The following is a 21,133-nucleotide window of genomic DNA, read 5'->3' as shown; positions in this document are numbered from 1 at the left end:
CCTGAAGCTGCGGCCCATTACCACCCCTTCAGCTCATCTGCCTGTCACTAGAGAGCTGAGCCTTTGGGCTGGGATGGCTTGGTGGCAAAGAGCTTGCCTAAGGTTCCATCCCGGCACTGCAAGGAGAGACAAGAACAGAGCAGAACAGAACCAGGCCAAGCTGGGACAGGCTATGTGGCCCAGTCTGACGTGGCTCCCCAGTTCCAAACAGAGGCCAGCCTCGCTTGCATCCTCATTCATTCACGCCCCTTTTTGAGCCTCTGTGTGACAAGCAACTTCACATCCTGAGTGAGGGAAGATCTGTGAACTGACCAGCCGTGTCGCCAGCCCCTCAGCTGGCCCAGCAGGGCTTGGACAGCCAGGGAGCTGGCCCGACAGGCAGGCACTCTTACTCCACCTTACAGACTCAGGGCTGCGGCCGAGGCTGTGGGGCAGGCAGGCGCATGGACTCTGGTCTGCTTGTGCAGGGAAGCCTTGCTGACTTCAGCTGCCACTCTGTCCCGCCCAGGAGATGCCCTGGCACTTACTGGCTCCCAGAAGCCCCTTTGCGATGGCCCAGCCCCAGGTCCCCACAGTACCCATGGGAAACAGGCTCCAAGACCACCTGCTGCAGATGGGCAGGGTCACTGGACTCTGCCCTGTGCCCTTTCCCCCCCCCCCCATGTCCTTTGCTGACCCTGGACTGGGTAGGCCCAGCTTATCTTATAGTAACTTTCCACGAGCTGCCTCTGACCTCCCTCGTTCTGTGACTCTTGTCTGATTCCTCCTGGCCCCTTTCCTTACAGCCCAGGCAATATCCGTGAACTTTGAGAAGCCTCGGGCTAAGGAATTTGCCCCCAGATCCTAGGCAGGATTCGGAACTGGGTCTGCACATGCTGGGGAGAGGACTCTCCTTCCTGTGGCAGCCAGTGCCCTGGTGTCCTGTTGGATGGACTGCAGCCAGAGGTCAGCAGTGGCACCAGAGAGCAGGGCTGTGGCAGGGCAGCCTGCTGGCTCTCATGACCCCAGTGTGAAGGTGCTGTCCAGCTGGCGCAGGGCTGGACCCCTCTCTCCTCTGTCCTCTCAGACGCTCCCTCTGCCCTTCTCACCTGGGCCTTAGAACTGCCAGCCTCTCCCTGCAATCCTGGAGGCCCCACTGGGAGACTGTGGCAGCCTGCCAGGTCCCCACGGGCACAGGGGACCGGGAGCCCCCACAGGACTCCCAGCAGCCTGGCTGGCATTCAGCCTGGGCTCCCAGCCTCCCTCCCACCCGTTCGGGGGTGCAGGGAGCTCAGCTGTCCTCTCTGCCTGGCGCCTGTGGAAGTGGATGTGAAGATATTTGAGCTGCCCAGCAAACCCTCTGATCTGCCCAGCACTGGGGTGAGGCAAGGAGAGCTGGGCACTGGGACCTCCGTGGTGCTGTGCCACATCCGTGCCACCCAGGTGCCAGCCATGAAGGCTCTTGAGGTGTGGAGCGTGTCAGGTGCCCCTGCAGAACTGAGTGCCAGCCTGCGGAGAGCCTCTGCTGGATGGGGACACTCAGACTACCACACTGGCCATTCATGGCTCCAGGGGCGTGACGAGCACACGCATGTGACGCGATGCGGCTGGACTTTCAGGGCTCCAGGAGCGTGACGTAATATGAGCACATGCATGTGACGCGATGCGGCTGGACGTTCAGGGCTCCTGGGGCGTGACGTAATACGAGCACACGCATGTGACGTGATGCAGGTGGACTTTCAGGGCTCCAGGGGCATGATGAACACATGCATGTGACGCGATGTGGCTGGACATTCAGGGCTCCAGGGGTGTGATGAACACACGCATGTGACATGATGCAGCTGGACTTTCAGAGCTCCCGGGGCATGACGTAATATGAGCACACGCACGTGACGTGATGTGGCTGGACTTTCAGGGCTCCAGGAGTGTGAGGTAATATGAGCACACGCATGTGACGCGATGCGGCTGGACATTCAGGGCTCCAGGGGTGTGATGAGCACACGCATGTGATGTGATGTGGCTGGACATTCAGAGCTCCAGAGGTGTGACAAGCACATGCATGTGACACAATGCGGCTGGACTTTCAGGGCTCCAGGGGCATGACGTAATATGAGCATACGCATGTGACGCGATGCGGCTGGACTTTCAGGGCTCCAGGGGCGTGACGTAATACGAGCACACGCATGTGATGTGACGTGGCTGGACATTCAGGGCTCCAGGGGCGTGACGAGCACACACATGTGACATGATGCGGCTGGACATTCAGGGCTCCAGGGGCGTGATGAACACACACATGTGACACAATGCGGCTGGACATTCAGGGCTCCAGGGGCGTGACGAGCACACACATGTGACATGATGCGGCTGGACATTCAGGGCTCCAGGGGCGTGATGAACACACACATGTGACACGATGCGGCTGGACATTCAGGGCTCCAGGGGCGTGACGAGCACACACATGTGACATTATGCAGCTGGACTTTCAGGGCTCCAGGAGCGTGATGAGCACATGCATGTGATGTGATGTGGCTGGACATTCAGGGCTCCAGGAGCATGATGAGCATACACATGTGACGTGATGCGGCTGGACATTCAGGGCTCCAGGGGCGTGACGTAATACGAGCACACGCACGTGACGTGATGCGGCGAGAGGGGGAAGGAAGGTGGGCCAGGGCTCATGGAGAGCAGCCGGCGCTCGGCTGGATGGGGACGGACGCTCCAGTTGAGCTGTGGCGCGGGGGTGAGGAGGAGATTCCGGGCAGTGGGCAGGGCTCGTGTGAGGCCCTGGGGTGGCGGCAGGCTGTGTGGGGAAGAACCAGAGCATGTGGTAGGGGAGGCGGCACAGAGAGCATGACAGGGTCCGAGTATTGGTCCTGATCCCTCTTTCCATCCACAGCCTCCTCTGGCGGAGCCCAGCTCGGGTGGACAGACTCTTCTCCTGGTGTGTGATTCTTCCCCAGCGCAGCACACGGACGGGTCACTCATCCCTCTGGACCTGGCCTGGATTTCAGAGGGTCTCGCAGTTCCCCAAGCCCAGGAGCCCTTTCTCCAGGTGCAGACCTGCATGCTTCCGCTCCGGGTGCTGGCTGGGGCCTCTGGGCCCCTGCTGCCACTGCTGCTGCAGGAGGCTCCCCAAGAAGAGCTCCAGGAGGCACTGGGCACTGGACATTCCAGCTGGCACTGTCCCCAGACAAGGAGCCTGGTCGCCTCCCCCTGCCAGGGGTCTCCATGTGCTTCAGATCACCCATTTCCCACGAAAGGGTCTGAACATGGAAAAGACACTTGGAACAAAGGAGGAGGGGCCCCAGCTGGGGGAGCAGGGGACAGGGAGCCTAGGACTTCAGGCAGGATCAAGGGAGAGCTTGGTGGCAAATGCCAACTGGGTCAGCAGAGCTGTGAGGACCTGGGCCTGGGGAGTGGGGTCCGATCTCCAGGGGGTGTGAAGGGCAAGAGCATGGCTCTGGAGACACAGGCCACCACCCACTGCCCCTGGCTCTGGCAGGCGTGTCCTGAGCCTCTTTTGCAGGGAGAGGACTCCATGGAGGAGCCTGAGTCTCTGAGCAGGAGGCAGAGTGTAGAAGGATGTGGCGGGAGCCTCCCAGAGGGGCTGTCATCTGAGAAGGAGGGGGCCACACCCCCAGCCACCAGCTCCAGGGCTCATGGGACAAGCAAGTCACGGCCAGATGGCAGCGAGCTTCCTGCAGGGCAGAGCAGAGCCCTCGAGAGGCGGGTTCCAGGCAAGGAGGAGAGCCGACCATGGTGTGGAGGTGCTCTGCCTCTCCGAGAGGAAAGTCCTGGCGTCGGAGGCCAAGAGGAGAAGGAGGAGGGGCTGCAGCAGGGGGCATCTTGTCTGGAGAATGGGGGTGTCCCCCAGGAGCTGGACTCCAAGCAGCGCCAGGGCAAGCGGACACTTTTCTCAGCGGGAGAGTGTGGTTCACTGCAGCCTCCCAGACGAGCTGTGTCTGTTGAAGACACTGGGCCCCCTCCAGCTCCGGGCAAAGGACAGGATACATGTTCTTTCCAAATAGACGCATTTGAGTGGGATGTGGAGGCTTGTTTCCTGCAACTGAACACCCTGACACTTGGCAGCAGGGGTCACCCGCGGGAGGTGTCCCTCTTGGCAGGAGCGAACTGGAACTTTGCTCAAGGGAGGCAGAGTGGAGGTGAGGAGAGCAGAGAGGGCACCTGCCAGGAACAGTCTGTGGCCCCAGACACCTGCAGAACTCTTGCAGGGATGGTGCCTGATTGTGAGGGAACCAGTCTGGACCCTGCAGTGCTGCTTGGGAACCCGCTCTCCATATCCCAGCATGCCCTGGAGAGGGCCAGGGCCCCGTTCCATCAGCTTCTTTCCTCACTGAAGAAAGAGAGAGACCAGGTCTTACGTGACAGGGCTGCTCCTCGGGAAGACCAAGAGGGATGCCATCATGAAGCATGCGATCTGGAGACAGAGAGAGGGCAGCACGCAACCCAGGTGAGCCTGCTGCAGCAGGCCAACCGCACCCTGGAGGGAGACCTGGCCGGCCTCAGGAGGGAGCTGGGCCAGTCCCTGCAGGCCATTTCCCACCTGGAAGAGTGCAGCGGGGAGAGTTATGTCAAGATTTCAGCGCTCGAAGAAGAAAATGAACAGCTGAAAAGGGACCTGCAACTCTGGAAGGCCAAGTCTGAGAGCACCAGGAAGTCCCGAGGCGTGATGGAGCACGTCACTCTGGAAAACAGGGAGCTCAAGGCACTGATTTCGGAGCTCGCGGTCAGCTATAAGGAGCTGATAAGGGATGTGGTGCTGGGGATAGAAGACATGATCTGGGCGTTAAAGGGGGAGAATGAGCACCTTCTACACAGGGTCCGAGTCCTGGAGCAGGAAGTTACCGTGCAGACCAGCGGGGACAGGGGGTGTTCACTGGGAGGGGGTCAGCAACCCCAGGAAAGCACCATGGTGACTGCGATCAAGGTGTGTACCATGGACAAAGAGGTGCAGGCGATTCCACTCTCTGGGCAGCTGGCCACAAGTGCCTGCAGGGCACCCTTGGTGGAGGCAGTGGGCATCCCTGGGAGGCAGACAGGACCTGCCTTAGACCTGCAGGATTCCAGATGTGGCGCTGATTCTACCACTCCATCCCTGGTCTGGAGAAATGCTGAAGTCCCCTGTGACCTGCGAGGAACGGGCGGAGCAGGAGCAGCAGCACAACTGGAGACACAGGAGAAAAGGCCATGGTGTTCCCACCAAGGGCTCGCTCCGAGGTCCCCGCACAGTGGCCCCCAGGTAAGTGGACCCGCTGGCCTCCTGTGTGCTGGCTGGCTCCAGGGCCCACCCTGCAGACCCAGGTGTTCCTCCATCAGCCCTATGGGAGGGGCCATCACAGCCCCAACTACCAGGTGACTAAATGTAGGCACAGAAGGGTGAAGGGGCTTGCCCAAAGCCACACAGTGGGTGAGGCTGGAGCTGGGACTCACCCAGGAGGTCTGGTTCCAGATCTTGGTGAGGCCTTTGGTAAGACTGCAGCCTGCCCCTCCATGTGGGCCCAGAGGAGCTCAGCCCTCAGTACTCCCAGGAAGACCCCCCACCCCAGCGCCCCCAGTGCTGGCCATGCCTGTGGGACAGCCAGTGCTGAGCCCAGGTCCACTCAGGCCTCCTCGCTCAGCCTCTCCTCTCTCCACCCTCTGGCTCCCTTTCTTCAGTTCCCATCTCCCCCCCACTCCCCTGTCCCCCACTTGCCATTTTATCCCATTTCAGAGAATCAGCTTTTAGGTTTTATTGATTTTCTTTATTATTGGCTTATATTTTATTTCCCTGACTTCTTGGGTCTTCCTTTTCTCTTTGTTTAATTTGCTGCTCTTTTTCTTGCTTCTTGTGTTGAAAGTTCAGATCACTGTTTTTTCAACTCCTTTTATTGGGTTTGCCTTCTTGGTGAACAGTTTACCATATTTACCTGCTTCGAACTTTTTGCTGGACTTGCGAGGTGCTGTGGAGGTTGCTGATGGCCGTCATCCTCTCGAGAGGGTGAGGGGTTCTGTTTTGGCTGGCCACCAAAGGACTGGCAGGCTGTCCCCTGAGGGCAGGTCATCTTATTCGCAGGCAGGCCTGGTGCAGCCCCAGGGCCTGCTGTGACCCCCACGGTGTGGCCGTCTCTCTAGGGCAGGGCCTTTCAGTGGGGTCGCTGAGCGTGCAGACTTGGCTGTGGCTGCTCACCTGGCTTTGGCCAGAGTGCTGCCATCATGGTGGTGGCCTGTGACCTCAGAGCTCTCTCTGGCAGCAGCCTGCTGGTGGCTCTCCTCGGCAAGCCGTTTAGTCCCACACGGTAGCACACAGCCTAACTCAGCCGAGGCGCCCAGAGGCGTTCCTGGAGTGTCTGGGCTGCTTCTCTGCAGGGCTTCTCCGTTTGTCCCACAGTCCCCAGCTGTCTCAGCATGCCTGGGCTCAGACCTTGGTCCCCCACCCAGCAATGCCACCACTCTCTTAGGGCATTATTTTCCATAACCATAGTTTGAAAACATTTCAGAGGGAGAGCCCAGGGACCTTGGAGCTGGCCCTGTTGTGCTTCCTTTCTCCCAAGGATGCAGCCCTGCTCGGTCACCTTCTGTCGCCTGCACAGAACAGTTTTTGGGTATTCTCTCCCTCCCCTGATCTCAGTTTTCCAATACCAGCTCTTCTGACCTGGGGCCAACTGGAAAATGAGGAGGTGACGGTAGAGCTAGAACTTCCAAAGTTAGAAAGGAAGAGTAAGGAGGAGATTCCAGGCAAGTGGCCAGGCTCTGTGGCACTGGGGAGCCAGGCTTGCTAAGCAGGACAGAGCTGGTGCCGCTGGGCCACAGTGACCAGAGAGGCCAGTAGGAGGCAAAGTTGGAGAGACTGTGCTGTGAGGGAAGACAGGAGGCTCCTAGGCTCCTTCTGGCCTTTCTAAATACAGCAGGATTTTGAGCAGAACAACAGGACCCAAGGCAGGCTGTAGAAAGGCCCGCTGCCTACTGCGAGGAGGGGTCGGCAGGGTGCAGGGACAGGGGAGGAGGAACGTGGGCTCCATGACCCAAGGTGGTAACTGGGAGCAGAAGCCAAGGGCTTGGAGATGGACAGAGGCAGGGGGCGCAGAAAGTCCCCTTTCTCTCTCCCTCAAGCCCGGCCATGCCACTCTGGGGCCTAGAACCCTCCGGTGGCTGCCTCTCACACTAGGTGCAAAAGCCAGCTGCTCCCCTGAGCAATGCCCCGGCCCAGGCTCTCGGAGCACCAGCTCCGCCCACCACACGCTCAGCACCACGGCCAGCTTCTCTGACCCCTCACCTGCCCCTCTGCACTGCAGCTCCCTCCTAACATCCTGAGGGCTCATGTCCTGGCAGCCCCCAGGCTGGGCTCAGGGCAGAGGGTGCTGGAGCTGACGCGTGCCCACCCCTGTCCCTCTCTGTGTTCACTGCATCCTCTTGGAGGTCATGGTGGGAGCTTTGACACCGTGGGAAGGGGGCAAAGGCTGCAGGCTGGTACTGCCCCAGCCACGGGCCTCGGTGCTCAGCCTCTGGCTGCCTGTGTCTGTGTCAGTTTCCCCACCTGCTGGAGCTCCTTGAGGGACATGTCACCACTGTCCCCAAGGCAAATGCAGTGTGCAGTCAGAGCATAGCTCACATGTCTGCCCTGTGGAGCAGGCTGGTGACAGGCAGGCGGGCCCTGACCTTCAGTCTCTTGAGAAGATGCTGTGGATGCTTTCCCAGGATCTGAGGGACAAAGACTTTGTCTAAGTCACTTCCAGAGACAGGAGGCGACAGGGAGCACCCACTTCCCAAAAGGCCAAGTTGTTTTGAAGTCTTGGAGCTGAGTTTGATGGAAGCTTTCAAAGCACCCATCTGTTCTTGACAGAGCCCAGCCTGTGACTCTCAGGCCCACGCAGTGTGAATTTCCGTTAATTAAAAAACATCACGTTCTGCTCTGGTGGTCCTAGTTCACAAGGAGAGGCCCCATTAGCCTACCCACTGGCCCTCCACCCCGCTCCTCTACCTTTCGCTAACAGAATAGCTCAGGACCCTCCTACCTGCTCCCACCAGGTCAGAGATGGTGGAAGACATGAGCTTCATGGGCCTTAAACTTCCCAAGTGGCTGCTCTGAATCCCGAGGACTGCTCTAAGCCAGGAGAGGTCGTTTCTTGCTCCTGGTTACTGTTAGCCACGCTGTTCCTTCCTGAACCACCTTAGAGCAGTGGACCCTGAGCTTAGTGATGCCCCCACCCTTTGGTCTGGAAGCTCCCCACTATGATTCTAGGGAAGAATCCAGAGGCCTGTTCAATGCTAGAATGATCCTGTGCCCAGCATGGCCACAGAATGCCACCCCGTGTGGACAGCAGCATGTGGTCACGGAAGTGCTTGTGGCCTGGTGTTAGGAGAGAGTCAAGGGTGCGTGTTGCTTATTAGCTTTCCTGGAGGGAAAATCTGCGGGTGGTGTGCACACAGGTAAGCTCATGTGTCTGCATGTGTGTGTGAGTTATTCTAATAATCGGGACTTAGACTCCGGGACCATTTGGGGGCAGTAGTGTCCCTCATTTAGCCCACTTCCTGCAGGGCCACGTCCTCCAGGGGTTCCCTTGGCAGCCAGAAGGAAACACCCCCCTTGGGCTCTCTCCAAAAGGGCGAGAAGCACTTTTGTAATGACCTAAGACGGCGCTCATGGGAAAGCCAGCATTTTCTGCTTTACATAAAGACATGGAGGAAGTGATCATTTGTTAGATATGGAATTTCATCCACTGTACTCTCTCTGAGGATAATGGTGACGGACAGCTATTAAACCAGACTCTGGTTCAATAAATTGCACTTTCCATGTTTTTGAAAATAATATTGCAGGCTGGGATTCCCTGGACCTTCCGGATACCCTCAGGACACCCAGTGTGAGCCTCGCAGGGAGGGACAGGAGAGGCCATGGAAAAGGCAGTGTCGGTGCCCACCATTCTGCTGGACAGTGGGATTCAGGGTCATCTTTGTCCCCTTAGTTTCTGAATTTTATTTATTTTTACTGTGAGGAAAATATACATAGACCAAATAAAAGGAAGGGGATGGGAACTTGGATGAGAACCTAAGCCGGTCCTCTAGATCTGTGCTTCCACAGCTCCAGGACGCAGAGGCCGACGCATCCGAGGAGGACCCCAGGCTGTGTGTCCGGCGGCTCCATCACCAGGTGCAGACCCTGCGGTGCCAGCTCAGGGACCAAGGGTGGGCGCACCGGGAGCTGCAGATGGCTCAGGTGGAGGCCTTGCGCCTGCAGGAGGAGCTCACGGGCAAGGTAGGTGGGTCAGCTCCTCCTTCCCTGCAGGTGGGGAACGCTCTGCTCCCAGGGCTGGGTGATATTTATTAGGTATTTAAATAGAGGTTGTGGAAGGAAGGAAACACCAGAACCTGTCATCTCTCCAACCAGCAGCCTCTGTTAAATAAAATTTAAAATCACACACAAATATGGTTTTTAACCAGTTTTAAAAGGCTACATAAAATGAAGCCAAGTCCTTGTTCTGCAGGAATGGGGTGGGTGTGTTCTAAAAGGCACCAAGAGGATTCCAACACTGTTGCAGCTGCCGGGATGCAGGCGGGTGGCCACACGCGACCTCCATGGGGTGAAATTCCATAGACCCGAGTGGAACGGGAGGAATCTGAGTAAGATCAGGGGTGGCACCGACCCAGTCCCTCATGGATGTTATACCATAGTCCTCCAAGATGTTCCCTGCAGAGGAAACTGGACAAAATGTACCAGTATCTCTATCATTGCTTACAGTTGTATGCAATTCTGATTATCTCAAATTTTAATTAATATGCATCGATACATAAAAATTATACATAATCTTTCACATAGAAAACCCTAAGGAGTCCCTAAGAAAACCACTAGAATGGACGAGTGATTGGACATGTGATTGGAGAAGTAGTTTCTCCATATCCACGGCTCCTCTTCTTACTTTCATCTCACTTTTTAATTGCAAACGCTCCCACACACATTCCAAAGCAACAGATTCATGCTGTCTCCTAAACCAAGGCAGGGAGAAGGTCCCATTGCAGCCTTCAAATATCACTGCGTGCCTTTTAACTATAAGACAAACTGCTTGAAGCTGGAATTCTGCTTTTTGATTATATTCCAAAAGGTATCCCCAAACAGGTTTGTAGGAACATCCATGAAAGTTTGTTTATAAAGCAAAGAAACGGAAGCAGTATAAATCCCATAAACAAGGAAGCGATGAAGGGATGCGCGTGACTTGAAAGGGCGGAGGCTGATTTGTAGTGCTCCTGTGGAAACTGCACCAGGATTTCCATCAAATGACAAGCAAGTGCAGTGACTCTGCGGAGCGTGATTCCGTAGCCACACACGTGCACACACGCACACACATTCTGATGTCCCCGGGTGTGGAGGGCTGAAGGACTCTTAGAGGCCAGGAGAGGTGGGGAGCAGGAAGGAGGGCTTGTGTTCATGTGGCTTTTCGGGCTTCACGGTGGAAAGAGTTGAGGCACACCCACCTCCTCACATGTCCTGGGTCAGGGTTTCAGAGGGAACTCGCCTGGGCATGAGTGGGGGTCACTTGGTGGGGGTCACTTTCTGGACACTGGGCTGGGCTGGAAGTTCCAAGGTGGCCCCATACGCATGTGCCTGGCACTTCTGCAGGGTGATGGAGGGCAGCACTACCTGTCCCCTCTCCCCTCTGTTTTGGGTCTTTCCTTGTGCCTTTCCCTGAAAAGAGTTGAAAGTGGACACTGGTCCTCTGGAAGGCCAGCCGGTGTCACTTCTGCTGTGCTGAGCCAAGCACCCCAGGCCAGCACCAGTTTCAGGAAAGGGCCCTGACTCCCCCTCTCCAGGAGCAGGATCAGAGGGTCTGTGTCCATCCTTGCTGGCCCTAAATGGCAGTGAGAGCTGGCACCCACTGAGTGCCCATGGGATGCCAGGTCCAGGGGGGCCTCACTGCAGTCCTCACTATGGGTGGTCAGTGACATCCCCCAGGCGGTGAGAAAGAGGGACTTGCAGGGGTCGCTGTGAGTGGCCAAGCTGGGATTTGGAGCCGTGCCAAGCACGCCAGGCTGGAAATCTCTGTGGCTCCAGGCGTCCTTCCCCATGGAAGCAGCCTCAGGCTGTGTGCCCAGACCACAGCCCAGCAGAGCGTCTTCTGCAGTGCCACAGCCTCCATCCTGCTCCTGCCGAGCGGGGATGGAAAAGGCCCCATGCAGGGAGTAGCAAAGGGCCAGTCCCAAGCCCACTCACCTGGGAGACCGGGGTGGCCGGAAGTGGGGCACGGTGTTACCGAGAGCGCTTCTGTTGCAGCTTGAAGAACTCCAGAGAAAGCAGCGAGAAGCCAGGTTGGCGGTGGCCCCCCTGAAGGTAAGGTGCTCCTGATCTCTCTTCCAACAGCGTCTCGTGCCTCCCTATCACAAGCACCATCCACCTCCATGGCCAAAAGTGCTAGAACGAAGGGCCAAGCAGACAGTCACCCACGTCACCATTTGGAAGTAGTGTTTCAAAGTGTTTTCCAGTCTATTTCCTCACGTGCCACCTTCGGGGGACCTCAAGTTACCCACGTGCTTGAGTCCCACCTGGTGGCATGACCCAGAAGGTGCCGCACACTATGACCTGCCCTCCAGGCTGAGGCGGTGGCATGGGGGAGAACACGCCATGGGCCTCAGTTCAAAGCGCCTCTGCTGGTGGCTTTGCTGTTCAAGTCCTGGCCCGGCGCTCGGCTTCCCCGTCTCTCTTCCTCCTGCCTCTCTGCTTGTCGCCCGTGACACTGACGTGCATTTTCCTTGGCGGATCCCCACCCATCCTGACGTTTATGTTTGAGACAAATTCCTAAGATCGGCTCTGTGGCCTGGAGGCTGTTCTCCGCTAGCTGGGTGTGGAAGCTGGCTAAGGTGCACCTGGTAAGGTGGGCCTGGGTGTGGGCAGGGATGGAAGGGTCTGTTCTTCCCTTCAGATCTCTGAGCAGGTGGGCAGGGAGGAGCCCTGGGCATCAGGGCAACATGGAGACACCAGGAGCCCTGCTACCCGCTGCCCTGTGGGTGTCCATTCTTCAACTGTTAAGTCAGAACTGCAGCCCCCACGGCCCCTGAGTCATGGCCCTCCCAAGTCCAGATCCCGCCTGAGCTTCCCGGGCGCATCTGTGGGATGGAAATCTCAAGGATTTCTGTCGAGAACTCGTGGGAAGTACTCTGCGACGCTCAAACCAAGTCTGCCACGCCCGCCTCAGATTCCTCATCTGTCACACGCCACCGATTTAACTAGCTCCACGGTCCTTAACGGTGCTGAACGAACATGCACTCGGTGGGTGCCGTGTCTGCAGGTCTGGGGCCCTGAGCAGCCCTGTGGCACAGATGGGCACGTCCAGCTGTGGAGAGGACCCTGGTCTTGGCGATAGGGCCCAGGTCCATGCTCTCCACCCCTGAGCCTGGGCCCCACCGGAGGGCAGCAGGGAGCCCTGGGGCCGGCTTCCGGGTGGAGGAAGTGCTGTAGGGGGACCGGGGTGGCCAGAAGTGGGGCACGGTGTTACCGAGAGCGCTTCTGTTGCAGCTTGAAGAACTCCAGAGAAAGCAGCGAGAAGCCAGGTTGGCGGTGGCCCCCGCACTCAGTGGGTGCCAGCTCTCACTGCCATTTAGGGCCAGCAAGGATGGACACAGACCCTCTGATCCTGCTCCTGGAGAGGGGAAGTCAGGGCCCTTTCCTGAAGCCGGTGCTGGCCTGGGGTGCTTGGCTCAGCACAGCAGAAGTGACACCGGCTGGCTTTCCAGAGGACCAGTGTCCACTTTCAACTCTTTTCAGGGAAAGGCACAAGGAAAGACCCAAAACAGAGGGGAGAGGGGACAGGTAGTGCTGCCCTCCAGTCACCCTGCAGAAGTGCCAGGCACATGCGTATGGGGCCACCTTGGAACTTACAACCCAGCTCAGTGTCCAGGGGGCCTCACTGCAGTCCTCACTATGGGTGGTCAGTGACATCCCCCAGGTGGTGAGAAAGAGGGACTTGCAGGGGTCGCTGTGAGTGGCCGAGCTGGGATTTGGAGCCGTGCCAAGCACGCCAGGCTGGAAATCTCTGTGGCTCCAGGCGTCCTTCCCCATGGAAGCAGCCTCAGGCTGTGTGCCCAGACCATAGCCCAGCAGAGCATCTTCTGCAGTGCCACAGCCTCCATCCTGCTCCTGCCGAGCGGGGATGGAAAAGGCCCCATGCAGGGAGTAGCAAAGGGCCAGTCCCAAGCCCACTCCATTGCAGAGCCGGCCATGGAAAGCAGGGCGCTGCCTGCCTGGGCCCCTGCTTGGCCGTGCAGCCCTGCGGGAGCCCTGCCCACACTTCCCTCCTTCCAGGCCAAGCTGGCCTCCCTGGTCCAGAAGTGCCGAGAGAGGAACCGCCTCATCACCCAGCTGCTGCGGGAGCTGGGCAGACACGGGCCCACCGACCTCCTGCTCTCCGAGATGGCCCAGAACATGGTCCATGATGAGGCGCTGGCCGAGTACGCCGCTGCCTTCCTGACCCCTGGACTTCCGGAGGTACATTCCCACAGACAGCCCTGTCCCTCCCCGTCCAGCCCTGTCCTGCCTTGTCCCTCCCCATCCAGCCCTGTCCCTCCCTGTCTGGCCCTGTCCTGCCCTGTCCTTCCCCGTCCATCCCTGTCAATCCCTGTCCATCCCTGTCCAGCCCTGTCCAGCCCCATCCAGTCCTGTCCATCCCTGTCCTCTGCCTTCCTCCCTGGGCCTGGCTGTTCCTCTGGGTCAGTACCTGGGCTCCAGGATGGTGGTCAGTTGCGTGTGGCAGTCCTTTACCCTTGAAGTACCCAGGACACTGTGCAGGGGACAGACACAAACAGGGATGGTAGCTCAGCACCAGCATCGTGATGTCATGCTACCCAGCTGCTTTGCTGGTGACTTTGGGCCTTTGTTCTGCAGCCCCAGCAGGGAACATGGCCCATCAGCAACCTCCTGTCTGTCCCGCAAGGACAGCCCGTGTGTCTTTGCCCAGGCAGCGGCCCTGAATCTTCAGGACCACAATTAGCCACGTCCAGCCCCTCCAGAGGGGCTTGCATATGACTTGTGTGACGTGGCACATGTAGGGGATTGTCCCCATGCTGTCTGAGGAGTTCCTTGGCTCCTCCCTGTTGGGGGAGAGTCACTCTGTAGCACTCTGTCTCTCTAGTGCCTGGCATGGAGAAGCTGCCCAGGGGGTTTTCTGAGTGGTGAGATACTGAGGTAAATGAAGGAGGGTCTCCTGTCCTGAAGGTCAGCAGAAGAGAAGCCTGAGGCCGGAAGTTCAGGAGTCACTGCAGGTCACTGGTGGGGGCTGGAGCGCCAGTCCTCACTGACCCAGCCCACAGGAGGCACTTCCAGGGCTCTGCCTGGCTCTGAACAGCAGCCTCTCAGGTGCCCAGGGGTGCTCTGCGAGGTCTGCCCACGCACACGCAGGGCCCCGTTCCTGGGGACAAGCCAGCTACACCCCCACAGACTGGTTCTGCTCCGGGTGGTGCGAGGGCGGACTCAGCTCCTGAGTAAACAGCGGGAGCTGCCTCCTGGCTGCTCCTGCCCCAGTCTTGCCGGTGGGGCCGCCTGGCTGCTGGGCGGGCAGAGGCTCCTCCCGCACTCCAGCCTGGCCCAGCAGCGCCCTCTCCTCCATCCCTTCCTTACCCTCCCAGCCTTCAGTCTTTAGATGTCCCCCAGGCTAAACCACTGCACCGCCAGGAGAGGGCCACCTGGAGGCCACGAGGCCTGCCCAGGGCCTTGGTGACTTGGTTCAGAGCCAGAGCTTGAGTGCAGAGCCCTGGACTCCGTGTCTAGTGCTCTTCTCTGCTGGAGGGCTTCAAGCTCTTCAGAGCTGGAGTAGGGAGGAGGAAAGAGCGTGCCATCTTGGGGTGCTTGACGTGGTCCCTGGTTCTCGGTAGGTGCCTAGTAAGCATGTTGAGGGAAATAGGACTGAAGCATAGTTCCAGGAAGCGTGGAGGGCAGCAGGTGCCACCAGGGAGCCCACTGACTGACCACAGGGCGGGCTCATAGCAGCAATGACCCTGTCCCATGAGCCGCTCCTCAGTCTGGCCGGCCCTGTTCACTGGAGATGGACAGGCCGACTGACAAGGACTGAGCCGCAGGTACTGAGGTGTAAATCAGAACATTAGTGAGTTATCTAGGAAAGGCACCACTGTAGCCGAAGGCCGAGTATTTTTTGGGTCATCGTATTCTGTGTGACGTGCCAGGATTCATTGCCGGCTGAAGTATTTTGCAGGCGATATGCATGGATGAAAAGCGTCTGCGTATTCTCTTCCTCTCGCCCAGTCATCTAGAAAGTCAGTCATTAATTAGTTTATTCATTTGCTAGTCAATAACTGCTGACAGTCAGAAGGTCACTTGGGAGCCTGGACTGAGGACAAGGAGAGTTCCTGGTGTCACTGGCCTCATGCGCTCATTCCTGGGCCTGGACACGCTTCTCTCAGCCAGGGCGCGGACTTCAAGGGGCCACTGTCAATGTCCATGATTCCGGGAGCTCTGGCCACGGCTTCCCGTCTAGTCTTGACTGAGCTCGGCCTCGGTCCCTCGCCTAAGGAGGTTCTGCTCCTTCCTGATCCATCAGGTGCTCTCGTCCCTCAGTGGACGCCCCCACGTGGTCTGGAAACCCAAAGCCTGGCTCTGGGGTTTCCCGCCACACACTTACGGAGCGCCTACTGCTCTGAGCCAGGCCCGATGCTGTGGCACTGGGGAGAAGCGGGGACCAGGCAGGCCAACGCCTGCACACAGATGGGGCAGGGGCAGCGGCACCTCACCACGAGCCTTGGGAAGGAAACATGCCAGGGTTCAGACGGGCGCCCGCTCACGAGTGCGCCTTGACTTCTTTGAGCCTTTGCTTTCTCATCTGTAAAATGGGATCGTCTAGCCTGCTTGCTGTGACTGTCCTGAAGTCTTGCATGGGTCTCCACGGAGCACAGCTGGTCCTTGTATGGGCAGCTGGCAGAGGCTGCCCTGAGGCCAGGGCCTGGGTTCACGAACCTCTAGCTCTGTGACCCTGGCAGGGGACACTTAGCTGTCATGCTGGCCACGCCAGGACATCACTATTGTCATTCCTCTCAAAAGGCTCAAGTGGGTACCAGCCTTGCTCAAAGACATGCCCCCCAGGCAGCTGCCTAGCTCAGCCTTCGCGTGGTCAGCGGAGGAGCGGGGCTGCAACATGGCCGAGGGAGTCCGCAGGGCTCATGGCTGCCCTGGAGCGGGCAGGGCGATGCTGCCGGGTGGGGCTGGGGGGAGTTAGGCAGCAGATCTGGGGCTGGAGGGCAGTCCTTCTCGGGGCTGGAAGGTCAGTCTTCAGTGTGCCGCATCTGTCCAGGTATAAGGCAGTTAAAAAAGAAAAAGGACTGCGATGTGTTTAAGAAGCCAGGACTGGCTGCGGGTTGGCTGCAGACCGGTCCTCAGAGGAGGCCTGTAGTGGAGGCCGGAAGCAAGGAGGTTGCACAGGAGGGAGGTTGCACAGGAGGGAGGCCATGGCCCTGGCCACTGCAGGGGCATCTGCTCTTGGTTCTTCAGTTAAGGGGGGGCTGCTCGAGGCTTTGGGCGGTGGGAGTGGCTTTGGGAAGACCTAGCAGAGGGTGTGGCGAGGCTGACGGCCCTCGGGGAGCAGGCAGGCAGGGCGCAGTGCCTGGCTCCAAGCACCAGTGACCCAGGCTGGCAGAGCCCCTCTCTGCTGCTGGCAGAGGCACAGGAAGTGGTCCCAGAGCACCTTGTTATGGGCCAGAATGGTTGTTTCAGAGAACACAGATGGAGTTCCCGACGGAGGCCTTTGGGCTCTGGCTGAGAGCCCGGGAGGGCTGCCTGCACCTGGGGAGGCACTAATGGGCTTGGAGTGGGGTGTGCAGACCAGAGGGGTGTCTCTTGCCCCCAGATCCAAGTCTGGAGGCCATGTGGACCTCTGAGATGGGGGCTTCCAGAAGCATCCCAGGAGGGGCTGAGCCCTGGGAGGTTCAGAGTCCCAGGTGGCTCACGTTCTCTGGCCCCTGACGTTGGGATGGAGGCTCACAATAACCCGGTGTCAAGCGCACATGGCAGGGTGGTGGGCTGTCGGAGATGTGTGGCCTGGAGCGCGGCCGCCTCCACAGCTGCTGTCTTTCTCTCCCCTTCCTTCTCCTGCCCTGGTTTGGGCGGGGTGGAACCCAAGCCTCAGCTGGTCCGGCACCCGTGCCCCACCTTCCAGCACATGACCGCAGGGTGGCAGCCGCCCACCTGTGCTGGCCTCTGCTGACGGCTGTCCCTCTGCGTCTCTGGTCAGCAGCATCCCAGGCTGCTGGTCACCCAGCCTGCTTCCTCCAGCTCTGCAGCTCCTCTCCAGCTCGGGCTCTTCTGGGGTTGATTCCAAGAGGTCCGCTGGCCAGCTCCCCCTCTAAGCCCTGTCCTGTAAACATTAGGGTCTTGCCACCTCCCCGGCTTCAGCTGGAGGCGGGGCAAGGGAACAGCAGGTTTCCTCTGCTCTTCCATCCCTGGCCATCCTCCACATCCACCCTGAGTGGGCAGCGCTCGGGGCAGCTCCTCGGGCCCTTTCCTTTCCCTCCTCCCCGCAGCCCAGCCCCAGGGACTCCATTTTCCTGGCTTTCACTTAGACTCAAGTTGTGGGCATTCACATGCCAAATATGCCACCCTGCTTGTGTTGTCCCCTCGGTGACCTGGGAGGCGGGAGCCTGGGTGCCGAAGGAAGTGAGAAGAGCTGCAGGGCTCAGCTGGGAGAGGCGCTGGCTGACGTGGCAGCTGTCCCTTCTCCCGCCTACGCGACCTTGCCCAGGCTCCGGCTTGGAGCTCGCAGGATGGACAGAAGGTTCCAGCAGAGGCCCTGACGAACTGCCCCCAGTGCTCCTGGGTGTGTGGCCTGCTGTCTTCCCTCCAGGCAGAGCTGCCTGCCTGCAAACACGCCCTGACCCTGCAGAACTGCCCTCCCTGGGACCTTGTGCTTCCCTCAGCTCTGTGAGCCCCTGTCCTCTTAGGCCAGGTGGAGGTCACTGTCCTCACCAGGGCTTCTGAGGTTTGAGTGAGACCCATGTCAAACGCCCAGCCCAGCACCTGTCACAGGCACCCAATGACCTTCAAGCCAAACCAAAGTTTTGCTGTCCTGGGGAGGCCGGGACCCTGGCTGTGCTCTCCATGGGACCTGGACCTGGCCAAGGTGCGGGCAACCAGGCCCTGCTCCCTCCGCCTCCTGGAAACACCTTGTTCCTTTTGGGTTCAGTCAGGGAGACCTACTCGTGGCCTCAAACCGGAACCTCATCTGGAAGAGGAGAGTGGAGGCTGGGACAATGGGGGAACCCCTCACAGCCTGAGCTCTCTGGAGGGACCGTGGTGGATCAGGGCTTGACGCTCACACAGTTCACCAGAGAAAGCGTGGGCTCCAGGCAGGGGCTCTCGAGGTGTTGGAGTGGAGAAGGAAGCAGGTCTGGCTGCTGGCCCGGAACCCCTGAGGATCCTGCAGTTGCTCTCGTTGCACTGACTGGGCTGACCTGCCAAGTGACCATGGTTCCCGCCTCTTGCAGACCCCGGGGTCGCAGTGGCTGTGTGGAGCAGGTGGCAGACTCAGGCTGAGTCTGACAGAATCAGGGGCTCTGGGGAGATATTGAAGTCTGAGGCTTCCTCATGTTTGAAAAAGTTATTTTAACAGCAGATTCTTAAGTGCATTTGTTACCAACTCCATTTGGAGATTTAATAAATGAAGCAGATGGAATTGTGTCCTTGTGAGCATGTCCTAGGAGCAGGGAGGGAGGTCCCCACCACTTCCTCCAGCACCCTGGCAGAGCTGATGCCACCATAGACGCTGTGCAGGGCGGGGAGTCGCCCCGTGAGTCCCAGCTTCGGGCTCCTGAGCAGGGCTTTCTGTTCTGTGCCAGAATCACCACTCGGGTATCTTTTCTTCCAGACAAGCCACGGTCTGCATGTCGGCTCCCAGGAGACGGCAGCTGCTAGAGGTCAGTGCACTTTTCAGTGAGAAAAATTCTGTGTGTTCAGAAAAAAATCCCAGTCAGCAGGACCGTCCGATGAGTGGGCGAGGGCCTGTCCACTGTCAAGTTCACACTGTTAAACGGGTGAGGCCCACGCTCTCCCTCTTCCGGGGACGTGTGGCCCCACCTCTTCACACAACTTAAGAACACAGAGGAACATTGGAAGAGGCTCAGAGCCCCACCCTGGGCTTCCATCCTGAGTGCGGCTTCTCTCCTTGGCCCTGGGAATTCATCCAAGGGCACAACTGTGTGTGTGAGAAGCTCGAGGAGCCGTGAACCCACGTGGGTTCATCCGCGGGGACACAAGGGGGTGCCCCAGCATGCTTAGCTCCACATCCTCGGTGAGCTCACCTCCGTCACTACGGGTGCTGATGGGCGGGGCTGGGCATGGGGGCTTCGATATTCTACGCCGAAGCAATGTGGAACCAGAGCCTTCTGTAATCACAGGTGTATGGCACACGCCCACTTGCGATTGGCGCCTGGCTGGCAGGTCAACTGCAGGATCAATGGTGGCTGCTCAGCATGCGTGACTTTCTGTTGTTTTTTCTATTTAAAAGAAATTAAGAGCTTCCTGAACAGAAAAAATTTCCCTGAGCCTTAAGCGGTGCTTGCTAACAGCGTGGGGATGGGGCAGGGCTCATCAGTAGTATGGAGCAAGGTGGAGCTTACAGATTTGTTTAGGGTTGTGTTCTAGCAGGTGAGTGCAGATGGTGTCTGTTACCTTGAAGTCTGAACTCACTTGAGATCTGTTCGTGTAGTGGTTCATATTACTAGATTCCATTCTTGCCAGCTGTATGATCTTGGTTGAGTTAATTAACCTCTCTGAGTTTTGAAGATAGGAGGATACTCTGATCTTCCCATTTGGTGCCCTACACATAGCAGAGTGTAGGCACATAAGAGGAAGAAAAAATTTAAAAAGAGGAAGACCCCTTCTCAGGCCAAATCAATGGGAGAGGGCTGCCCTCTGTGCCTTGGCTTTCTTTCCCAGCCTCCTGGGTTGGTACCCATCTTCATAGTTGGAGAGGTACTGGTTCTTGCTGGTCCCAGCTTAGCCTCTAACTCGAACTTTCCCTGCAGCACCCTCCATCCTCTGGGCTCAGCTTCCTCATCTCTCGAGGAAGGAAATACTCTAGACTGGTGGATATGTTTCCATGCACGGTGTCTGGAGGCTTCCTTGCCTGCCTGCGGGCAGCTGGCAAGGTGGGCACTGCAGTGGAGGGTGCTGCCAGCAGGGGAGGTATGCGGACCCGACCAGGGCAGTCTCATGGGGGGCGTGGCACTTGGAGTCCAAGGGCATCTGCAGGGCCTCTATTGCAGTCAGTGGGGACCTGGAATGGCCAGGGTCAGGGAGAGAAGGAAGGAAGAGACCGTGGATTTTGGAGCAGATCCCTGGGCCAAGGCTTGACTGAGAATATTCCCTTCCAGTTCGGGAACATCTGCTGAGCTCTGAAATAGATGATGTCCTCCAAAGCTCCTTGTGCTCAGAGGCCTGGCCTGTTCCCGAGTGGCCAGCACAGACTGCTCTGCTGGATTCTCAAAAGGTGAGAGGGCAACGGTCACCTACTGTTGTAATTTTGTTTTGTGTTGAAAGTATCATGCAGTTATCAAAATGCGATTATCAATCATCCAAGTGTTACATTCTATAAAGCCACGGCCAGGTCAGGAAATAGAACCAGGAGGGCCCCTGGCTTCCCGTCCCAGCCTCTTTCTATAGTCTATGTTCAAATGTTTGGCTTGGATCAAATCATGTGCTCTATGCCTTGGGCTTTTCTTTGAGGAGGGGGGTACTGGGAATTGAACCAGGGGCACTCGACCACTGAGCCACGTCCCCAGCCCCTTTTTATATTTTATTTAGAGACGGCCTCGCTGACTTGCTGAGGCTGGTCTAGAACTTGGGGTCCTCCTGCCTCAGCCTCCGGAGCCACTGGGATCACAGGCGTGCGCTGCTCCTGGCTGGCCTTGTTACTGCCTGACCTGTGCTGGACACGCGCGTGGGCGCCTGGAGCCCGCCCAGGTCCACCTGACAGTGTCGCACCCACGGGGACTTCCCTCCGCTCTAACGGGCGCGCCCGGCACTCAGCCCCTCACACCAGACTGATTCCAAGACGCGCCCCAGTCCCGGGTCTCTGGCTCACGTCCCCTTCACTCACGTTCCTGGGGCACGAAAGCCGGGTGGGCCCCGTGGTCTGCTGGGAGCCTCAGTCAGCCTCACCTGCTCTGCGGCAGC

At 58.5% G+C, this 21,133-nt stretch overlaps 1 protein-coding gene across 1 annotated transcript in view; it reads left to right on the top strand.

The window, feature by feature from the left end:
- The window catches only part of LOC306669849 (uncharacterized protein C4orf50), a 41,244-nt gene that overhangs the window by 17,436 nt on the left and 2,675 nt on the right, over window positions 1-21,133 (top strand). The window contains exons 6-11 of the mRNA XM_079153987.1: window positions 2,876-5,239; window positions 9,056-9,229; window positions 11,240-11,296; window positions 13,265-13,447; window positions 19,984-20,143; window positions 20,332-20,447. Coding sequence (XP_079010113.1) covers window positions 2,876-5,239; window positions 9,056-9,229; window positions 11,240-11,296; window positions 13,265-13,447; window positions 19,984-20,143; window positions 20,332-20,447 — 3,054 coding nt within the window. The remainder of the gene's footprint in view (window positions 1-2,875; window positions 5,240-9,055; window positions 9,230-11,239; window positions 11,297-13,264; window positions 13,448-19,983; window positions 20,144-20,331; window positions 20,448-21,133) is intronic.

Source organism: Sciurus vulgaris (assembly GCF_902686455.1).
Source record: "Sciurus vulgaris genome assembly, chromosome: 9".
Lineage (NCBI taxonomy): Eukaryota > Metazoa > Chordata > Mammalia > Rodentia > Sciuridae > Sciurus > Sciurus vulgaris.
The sequence above is the reverse complement of the archived record's forward strand: the minus strand, read 5'-3'. Positions and strand labels throughout refer to the sequence as shown.